We start from the raw sequence: 10,920 nt of genomic DNA on the forward strand, positions 1-10,920 counted from the left end.
AATGAGGAGACAAACTTATGACACAAGTCAGAGTTATTCTTAAAATCAATCTTTATTCACTTATAAGGGAGCAGGTCAATACAACGTACACATATAAAGTGAATCAATTGAGTGCTCTACGATAAATGATGGCTGGTCGACGAATCACCCCCAGATGATTCGTTGAGAGCCACGATACAAAAGTACAAAGGTCTTTTACAGCCAAGACACACCCCTTTTAACCTACATGACCAACAACAGATGTATAGAACGGGTCACAAGGTTAAGACTTGTATGAAAGATACTTATAAATTCTCAGCAGAGACTATCTGCTGTAAAAACAGTACTCTGTGTAGAGACCAGGGTCTGGCCCTGGGGTCATCTCTCCCTGGTACCATATAGAACAGAAACATTAACTCATGCTCTGGAATGCAGTCTCTTTAGGTTTTATCACCCAAAAGACATTGTAAATCTCCTGTCAGTGTTTTCTCCCAGAGGCCCATCCTCAGTAAAACACACAGACACAATAGTTCCAAGAACCCTCTATTCTGTTGCATAAAACAACCATTTGATGCAATAAAAGTATTATAACATAATGTTGCAATTTTGCTCTCAGTGTCCACTGAAAGTTGACTAGTAACAACAACTGGGACATAAAAGACACCCACCATGAGACCCACTAAATCTGCCCAAGAAGAGGCAAACAGAAGAAAAACCCACACCAAACTTAAAGACAGGAAGTAAACCAAAAAGGTGGAGCAACTAAAGGTGTTGACTCTCCACATGTATCAAGACAACTGGAGCACTGGGCCAGACACTCTTAAATAGAACCTGGACCAGCTCAGGTGAAACACCTTCCCACTAACGAGATGGACAAGCCAGCACAGGTGTAACACATACTGACTAACGAGGTGACACCAATCAGTGCGTCCTACGTGCTAACGAGCTAGACGGGCTAATGAGCTAGACGTGCTAACGAGCTAGACGAGCTAGACGGGCTAATGAGCTAGACGGGCTAACGAGCTAGACGGGCTAACGAGCTAGACGGGCTAACGAGCTAGACGTGCTAACGAGCTAAAGTTCAACCTCAAAACATAAATGGAAAAACCAAAGACTGTAACACCTTACGAGAATGCTCACCACCAACAGAAAACAACTTTTATTTCACATTATAATCAACTACAATGCTTCACCTTCTACAATATAAACATGGTGTCTACTGGCTGTCAACAATTAAAAACAAGAAAAAAAATTTTTTTCCCCCCCACTAGAACTCTCGAACGAGCCCAAACAACACATATCCAAAACGGAAAAACGTGCAGTCAAGATAAGATCCATGACAACTCACAGGCTAAACGCAAAACACAAAACAGCCCACCTTGAGAAAATCAGAAACCAAGATGTCCTCACCATGGACACTCACCATGGACTGCAATATCCATAGTAACTTTCCACCTCACTGCAGAGCTTCTCTCTCTTTTCAGGGTTCACTAGATAGGCATGTTGTTGGATCAGGCCCAGTCCAAAATGTCATGCTCTAGTACATTTGGTTTGGCACATCTGAGAATGAACCCTGATATTCTAAAAGCAGGGCAACAATGTCAATATAATTGTACCAAAAATGTCAGTTGGTTGCATTAAAAATAATCATTACTAAATGTTACATGAAATGTAAATATGAAATATTTGGTTGCATAGTCTACTTTCAACAGCTTTTCAATGACATGTTGCTAGGTGGGATATCCCCAATGTCAAAACACAGTTTTAATGGGTCCAAATCAATAACCAATATGCAGAAAGAGTTTGTGATATTGAAAACCTAAACATAAAATGTGCAATATACACAAACATCAGCCATAATAATCATATTACTTGGATTTTTTTTAAACAAGCACCTTTATAAAACTGCACAAGTAGCAATAAATCACTGATATCCATTAGGGGGGAAATCAGGTTGTTCGTGCTGTTGAAACTAACACAACTAAAAAAACACATGGAAATGGGAGATATATTTCACCTCACTGGTTAGAGGACAACCTGCAGAAGACAGTCAGCTACATTTTGGAGTGATGCATTTAAATGTAGGGGTCGCTAAACAAAGGAACACAACACTTATTTGTCATAACTCATAGATATCATGTTGAAATCAATTGTGCGAGAGGAGGGAGATGAGGTTGCACCTCCTGTTAAAACTAACAGCTCAAAAACCACACAGAATCTGGGAATAATGTGTACATCACTGGTTAAAGGACAACTTGTAGAAAACAGCTAGCTACATTTTGAAGTGGTGCATTTTGATTCCAGTGGGTCACCAACATGGTAAGTGTAACACAGCTCTTTTTGTGTTAGTCACTTTTAGTTAAATCACATAAATAGTAACTCTTCCATTTCAGAGCCTGGATTTTCCCCCTGAGGCTAATATCCATATCATGCTGAAATCAATAGAACAGGGGACAAACATTTAGGGTTCTACATTGTGACATCATTAAAATACTCCTTCTACAATGTTAAAACATTCTACATTGTGACATCATTAAAATACTCCTTCTACAATGTTAAAACATTCTACATTGTGACATCATTAAAATACTCCTACTACAATGTTAAAACATTCTACATTGTGACATCATTAAAATACTCCTACTACAATGTTAAAACATTCTACATTGTGACATCATTAAAATACTCCTACTACAATGTTAAAACATTCTACATTGTGACATTAATTCATTGATATCATGAAACAACTCCATCTATGTATTTTCTGATATTTGATCAGAGATCTTTTATCAGATTATCTCTGGTCACAGCTATAAGATTTCTCTCCTGTGTGTATTCTCTTGTGTACTGTCAGACGGCTAGATTGACTAAAACTCTTCCCACATTGACCACAGATATAAGGTTTCTCTCCTGTGTGCGTTCTCTGGTGCATTGTCAGATAGCTAGATTGATTAAAACTCTTCCCACATTGACCACAGATATAAGGTTTCTCTCCTGTGTGCGTTCTCTGGTGTGAAGTCAGAGAGCCAGATGTGGTAAAACTCTTCCCACATTGATTACAGCTATACAGTTTCTCTCCTGTGTGCGTTCTCTGGTGTGAAGTCAGATCGCAAGATGTAGTAAAACTCTTCCCACATTGATCACAGCTATAAGGTTTCTCTCCTGTGTGTCTTCTCTGGTGCACTGTCAGATGTCCAGATTGACCAAAACTCTTCCCACATTGATCACAGCTATAAGGGTTCTCTCCTGTGTGTATTCTCTGGTGTTGAGTCAGAGTGATAGATGCAGCAAACCTCTTCCCACATTGACCACAGCTATAAGGTTTCTCTCCTGTGTGTGTTCTCTGGTGTAGAGTCAGAGTGCTAGATGTAGTAAAACTCTTCCCACATTGATCACAGCTATAAGGTTTCTCTCCTGTGTGTATTCTCTGGTGCACTGTCAGCTGTCCAGATTGACCAAAACTCTTCCCACATTGACCACAGCTATAAGGTTTCTCTCCTGTGTGTGTTCTCTGGTGTAGAGTCAGAGTGCTAGATGTAGTAAAACTCTTCCCACATTGACCACAGCTATAAGATTTCTCTCCTGTGTGTGTTCTCTGGTGTTGAGTCAGAGTGCTAGATGCAGCAAACCTCTTCCCACATTGACCACAGCTATAAGGTTTCTCTCCTGTGTGTGTTCTCTGGTGTGATACCAGATGGCGAGATTGACCAAAACTCTTCCCACATTGACCACAGCTATAAGGTTTCTCTCCTGTGTGTATTCTCTTGTGTACTGTCAGACTGCTAGATGAGCTATAACCCTTCCCACATTGAGTACAGGTAAAAGGTTTCTCTCCTGTATGGATTCTCTGATGAATTTTAATGCCTGCTGAGGAGGTGAATCTCTTCCCACACTCAGAGTAGCAGTTAGATTTCTTCCCTGTGGATCTCTGCAGGTGTTTCTTGAGGTGTTGTGATCTGGAGAGACTCTTCTCTGCCTCTTCAGCATCATGAGGTTGTTGAGGCTCCCCAGAGGATCCACGATAGTCACGTCTCTCTCCTGTGTGAACAACAAAGTCAGACAGATGATTAAAGGCCCACAACAGCGGTAATCCACTGTAAAAGGTGATGCCAACAGCGGAGCCATGATGTTGGACAACAATTGACGTCTGTAATGAATGTTAAAATTATTTGATATTTGCCTTAAAATGAGCAAGAAAAGTTATATTTTGTCTTGTTTTCACATTAGTAGTAAAATCGATGATTGCAGGCTAGAAATAAGTTATTCATGTTGTTGAACCTCTAAGCAGTGTGCCAGACGACTTTTGGTCTCCAATATAGGCCCCTTTCTGTGTTTAATAAAATTGCGGCACGAGGGCAATTTGATTGCAGAAACACCTCCCTGCTAATGAGGAAATCACTAGTTATGGATGTAGTATATCTGGTAATGAGGAAACCACTAGTTACGGATGTAGTATATCTGGTAATGAGGAAACCACTAGTTATGGATGTAGTATATCTGCCTGGAGCAAAAATGGTGAGAAAAGATTTTAGTTTTTCACAATGTATTCTGAAAGTGAATGGAGGAAACTCAGGGGAGTAACCTCCATTTCCAGGTTGATGATGAGTTCATTTCACACTACTTTGAATTATAATTGTAAGACTCATTTGAATCTCCTGCTTAATATGTTTGTGTTATTGTCGCAAATCAACTGCTTTATACTTAAAAAACACTTCAACCAGTAAAATGCTCTTTGGCTTTTCCATCAGCCTGACAATGAGGGTTTGTACACTCTTTGCCAAATTGGCCCATAACTTCACCTAACAACAATCATACCTATGTAATGAACGAAGAAGCACTTTGGTTGTTGTTGCATGACACACATAGTGTCCTCTAGGACCCATAACAATAACATAGACCTACTGTAGGACCCATAACAACAACATAGACCTACTGTAGGACCCATAACTTCACCTAAAAACATAGACCTACTGTAGGACCCATAACTTCACCTATTAACAACATAGACCTACTGTAGGACCCATAACTTCACCTAACAACAACATAGACCTACTGTAGGACCCATAACTTCACCTAACAACATAGACCTACTGTAGGACCCATAACTTCACCTAACAACATATACCTACTGTAGGACCCATAACTTCACCTAACAATAACATAGACCTACTGTAGGACCCATAACTTCACCTAACAATAACATAGACCTACTGTAGGACCCATAACAATAACATAGACCTACTGTAGGACCCATAACTTCACCTAACAACATATACCTACTGTAGGACCCATAACTTCACCTAACAACAACATAGACCTACTGTAGGACCCATAGCTTCACCTAACAACATAGACCTACTGTAGGACCCATAACATCACCTAACAATAACATAGACCTACCGTAGGACCCATAACTTCACCTAACAATAACATAGACCTACTGTAGGACCCATAACTTCACCTAACAATAACATAGACCTACTGTAGGACCCATAACTTCACCTAACAATAACATAGACCTACTGTAGGACCCATAACTTCACCTAACAATAACATAGACCTACTGTAGGACCCATAACTTCACCTAACAATAACATAGACCTACTGTAGGACCCATAACTTCACCTAACAATAACATAGACCTACTGTAGGACCCATAACTTCACCTAACAACAACATAGACCTACTGTAGGACCCATAACTTCACCTAACAACATAGACCTACTGTAGGACCCATCATTTATTTTTTTATTTCACCTTTATTTAACCAGGTAGGCTAGTTGAGAACAAGTTCTCATTTGCAACTGCGACCTGGGCAAGATAAAGCATAGCAATTCGACCCATACAACAACACAGAGTTACACATGGAATAAACAAAACATACAGTCAATAATACAGTAGAACAAAAGAAAACAAAAGGTCTATATACAGTGAGTGGAAATGAGGTAAGTTAAGGCAATAAATAAGCCATGGTGGCGAAGTAATTACAATATAGCAATTAAACACTGGAATGGTAGATGTGCAGAAGATGAATGTGCAAGTAGAGATACTGGGGTGCAAAGGAGCAAGATAAATAAATAAACACAGTATGGGGATGAGGTAGGTAGATAGATGGGCTGTTTACAGATGGGCTATGTACAGGTGCAGTGATCTGTGAGCTGCTCTGACAGCTGGTGCTTAAAGCTAGTGAGGGAGATATGAGTCTCCAGCTTCAGAGATTTTTGCAGTTCGTTCAAGTCATTGGCAGCAGAGAACTGTAAGGAAAGACGACCAAAGGAGGAATTGGCTTTGGGGGTGACCAGTGAGATATACCTGCTGGAGCGCATGCTACGAGTGGGTGCTGCTATGGTGACCAGTGAGCTGAGATAAGGCGGGGCTTTACCTAGCAGAGACTTGTAGATAACCTGTAGCCAGTGGGTTTGGCAACGAGTATTAAGCGAAGGCCAGCCAACGAGAGCGTACAGGTCGCAGTGGTGGGTAGTATATGGGGCTTTGGTGACAAAACGGATGGCACTGTGATAGACTGCATCCAGTTTGCTGAGTAGAGTGTTGGAGGCTATTTTATAGATGACATCGCCGAAGTCGAGGATCGGTAGGATGGTCAGTTTTACGAGGGTGTGTTTGGCAGCGTGAGTGAAGGATGCTTTGTTGCGATATAGGACGCCGATTCTAGATTTAATTTTGGATTGGAGATGCTTAATGTGAGTCTGGAAGGAGAGTTTACAGTCTAACCAGACACCCAGGTATTTGTAGTTGTTCACGTATTCTAAGTCAGAGCCGTCCAGAGTAGTGATGCTGGACGGGCGGGCAGGTGCAGGCAGCGATCGGTTGAATAGCATGCATTTAGTTTTACTTGCGTTTTTTTTTACATAGATGGCAATAAAAGTTACTTTTAGATTTGTATAATTTTCATTTAGATAGAATGTAGATTAATCACAGGCAATGATTTTGAGATACTATTATAAATGAAATGAAACTGTTCCAGTAAAATGTACATATGAAAATCACAACTGGCACACAGATTGGTAGAAATGGTCAGATAACTTGCCACTCAGCTGATGTAAGAAGGGCTATATAAATACATTTGATTTGATGATGGAATATTTGATTATTTTGACTGAACAGAGCCAGTCTACCTCTGAAAATAACATACAGTCCTTGGACCTTGAGGAGTAACGGGGGCAGCAATCAGCAGTAGAAACAATAACAAAGCGTACTCCCTGCCCGTTTCAGTAAAAAGCTGAGGGATGGGGCTGGAGAAATGTAACCATCCATGATATCAACATTCTAGTTTTAACCATGTTTTGAGGATATACAGTGTTTGTTAATATTTCCTGACAAACATTGGAGTAAAAAAATGCTTATATTTTGGGTTCTGATGGGGTACGACAGTTGAACTAAGCTCATGAGGCATTTATAAGTGATTTCTCCAAGAAACAGATGGGTACATATCATTAATGTATAAGTCCCAAAATGGATGTAACAACTGCTGATTGCCCCTTTAAGAGAACATCTTGGGCTAATCTAATAGGAGATATTGAGGACTACAGTATTTCAGGCATTGTCATTGGATGCATTTGATCAATTGTTAACGTTTTGTTGATGGTCCACTCTTGATGTTCTACACGTTACAGTGTAGCTTCAGCCATTCCTACAGAACAACATTAAAGTGTAGAACCCCTTTACTGCATATTGGTTCAACGACTGCAGAGACGGTACTTACTGGTGTTAAACAGATCTCCAACCTCCTCTTCTTCCTCCGATGTGACAGTCATCTCCCCCTCTTCCTCTTTCACTCCATAAACTGCATCCTCCTCTTTCTCTTCCTCCTCTTCTTTTACAGTAACATCCTCCTCCTCTTTCACTCTGAACGCGTCTTCCTCTTCTTTCACTGTAACGTCTTTCTCTTCTTCTTTCACTGTAACAGCCTCACCCTCTACTTGTTTTTGTATTGTAACAGCCTCCTCTTCCTCCTCCTCCTCCTCCTTCACTAGAGCTTCTTTCTCCGTCCAGCAGACCTCCGCTTCTTTAGCAGGAGGAGAGTAGCTTAGTGAACTCATGGTCGGGGATGTTAGCTAGTTAGCATTAGCGACTAGCCTAGTTCTAAGCTAACTTAGCAAACCAGCTAGCTGACAAACAACGTAAATATATCATTAAATGGGTCAACAAGTACATACGACAGAAGTGTGTTTAAAACACATCGACTAATATACACCAAACCAGTGTAAAGAGCGTGAATGTTGTAGCTATGTTTGTTAGAAAGCTACCGAGGTGTCTGACTAGCTGTTGTTGTTGAAGGAGCGTCCCGTCCACTAGATTATACGTCACACTGGCAGCATCGCCTGAACCTAAAAGACGCACATCGCCATCTGCTGACTGGACTAAGCAACGCAGTTGAGGAACCAAACGTTTATTTTTCATTTATTTCAGAAAAGTTTAATATTATATTAAGTCGTTCAAAGAGAAGCATGTGTTGATTGATTCGTGTTTAATGAGTGAGAATTTAATACAAACTTTACACCCACTACATATTTGCATTGAACCATACTTCTGACATGGATCATTTTGATCCCAGAGGCATATCTTTTATCATGGCCAAAATGTGGTTTATTCAATTCTTTCAATTTTTCATGACTTTGTCAATCAACTTGTTCTTAATAAATCTAAATCATGGTTTAGTGTTTCTGTATCAAAATGGACTTTTAACAAATTCAAATCCTTTGGAGTCATTTTGACCCCAGACAAAAGCACCTTTGATAAATAGGACGTTTATTTCAAATCAAAATCACATTTTATTGGTCACATACACATGTTTAGCAGATGTTACTGCGGGTGTAGCGAAATGCTTGTGTTTCTATCTCAGACGGTGCAGTAATATCTAACAAGTAATATCTAACAATTTCACAACATAGACCCAATACACACACATCTAAGTATTTGAATCTAAGTTTCTCTGTAGACATGATCCATCCCACCAGATGGTGGAGGGGCACCTGTATCAGTGGTTTTGACCAGATAGCCGCCTGCAGACACACTGTATAGTGCCTCCCATGTACTCTCCTAAGATTGGACTTTTCTGTACCACGTATCACATGACTGTGTACAAAACTGCCAATGGTAGAAAACTCTACCAGCGGTATACAGTGCATTCGTAAAGTATTCAGACCCCTTCACTTTTCCACATTTTGTTACATTACAGCCTTATTCTAAAATTTAATAATTTTTTCCCCTCATCAATCTACACACAATACCCCATAATGACAAACCAAAAACAGTTTTTTTTAAAAAACATTTTTTCAAATGTATTTACTTGAGTATTCAGACCCTTTGCTATGAGACTCAGAATTGAGCTCAGATGCATCCTGTTTCCATTGATTATCCTTGAGATGTTTCTACAACTTGATTGGAGTCCACCTGCGGTAAATTCAATTGATTAGACATGATTTGGAAAGGCACACACCTGTCTATGTAAGGTCCCACAGTTTACAGTGCATGTCAGAGCAAAAACCAAGCCATGAGGTCCAAAGGAATTGTCCATAGAGCTCTGAGACAGGATTGTGTCGAGAAACAGATCTGGGAAAGGGTACCAAAAACTTTCTTCAGCATTGAAGGTCCCCAAGAACACAGTGGCCTCCATCATTCTTAAATGGAAGAAGTTTGGAACCACCAAGACTCTTCCTAGAGCTGGCTGCCCGGCCAAACTGAGAAATCGTGGGAGAAGGGCCTTGGTCAGGGAGGTGAACAAGAACCCGATGTTCACTCTGACAGAGCTCCAGAGTTACTCTCTGGAGAAGGGAGAACCTTCGAGAAGGACAACCATCTCTGCAGCACTCCACCAATCAGGCCTTAATGTAGCAATGATTAAATTGTCAAAATGTATTTCAATGGACAATTCAGTGACCTGTTCTGTGAAAGGTGTTGGCTAGAGATGACATGCAGGAGCTTGCAGGGATTTGTAGTCTTGCATGTCGTCTACTTTGATGCTAATTAGCATTTTAGAATCCGAGAGTAAAGAGACACAAATATATTGATACAAGTATTTGTATTGATTATGGATCACCATTAGTTCCTGCCAAGGCAGCAGCTACTCTTCCTGGGTTTTTATTAAGGATCTCCATTAGTTACTGTCAAGGCAGCAGCTACTCTTCCTGGGGTTTATTATGGATCCCCATTAGTTCCTGCCAAGGCAGCAGCTACTCTTCCTGGGGTTTATTATGGATCCCCGTTAATTCCTGTCAAGGCAGCAGCTACTCTTCCTGGGGTTTATTATGGATCCCCATTAGTTCCTGCCAAGGCAGCAGATACTCTTCCTGGGGTTTATTATGGATCCCCATTAGTTCCTGCCAAGGCAGCAGCTACTCTTCCTGGGGTTTATTATGGATCCCCATTATTTCCTGTCAAGGCAGCAGCTACTCTTCCTGGGGTTTATTATGGATCCCCATTATTTCCTGTCAAGGCAGCAGCTACTCTTCCTGGGGTTTATTATGGATCCCCATTAGTTCCTGTCAAGTAAGAAGTATGGTTAGGGAGCGGGCCAGCCTGCCTGAACCACCCCTTTCAAGCAAAAGGTATAAATGATGGGTTATGAACTAACAGGTATAAATGATGGGTTATGAACTAACAGGTATAAATGATGGGTAATGAATTAACAGGTATAAATTATGGGTTATGAATTAACAGGTATAAATGATGGGTTATGAATTAACAGGTATAAATTATGGGTTATGAATTAACAGGTATAAATGATGGGTTATGAATTAACAGGTATAAATGATGGGTTATGAATTAACAGGTATAAATGATGGGTTATGAACTAACAGGTATAAATGATGGGTTATGAATTAACAGGTATAAATGATGGGTTATGAACTAACAGGTATAAATGATGGGTTATGAATTAACAGGTATAAATGATGGGTTATGAATTAACAGGTATAAATG

The 10,920-nt window shown here is 40.3% G+C and overlaps 1 protein-coding gene across 1 annotated transcript; it reads right to left on the reverse strand.

Annotated features, from left to right (window-relative positions):
* Window positions 1-2,439: 2,439 nt before the first annotated feature.
* On the reverse strand, window positions 2,440-9,031 carry LOC145867064 (uncharacterized). The gene is made up of 2 exons (XM_082971108.1): window positions 9,025-9,031; window positions 2,440-4,017 (listed from the first exon to the last, which is right to left on the reverse strand). The coding sequence occupies exons 1-2, from the start codon at window positions 9,029-9,031 to the stop codon at window positions 2,774-2,776; spliced, it is 1,251 nt and encodes a 416-aa protein (XP_082827234.1). The 3' UTR covers window positions 2,440-2,773.
* Between the last annotated feature and the right edge of the window lie 1,889 nt (window positions 9,032-10,920).

The sequence above is a fragment of the Salmo salar genome, unplaced genomic scaffold (assembly GCF_965601325.2).
Source record: "Salmo salar unplaced genomic scaffold, fSalSal1 ptg000177l, whole genome shotgun sequence".
NCBI lineage: Eukaryota > Metazoa > Chordata > Actinopteri > Salmoniformes > Salmonidae > Salmo > Salmo salar.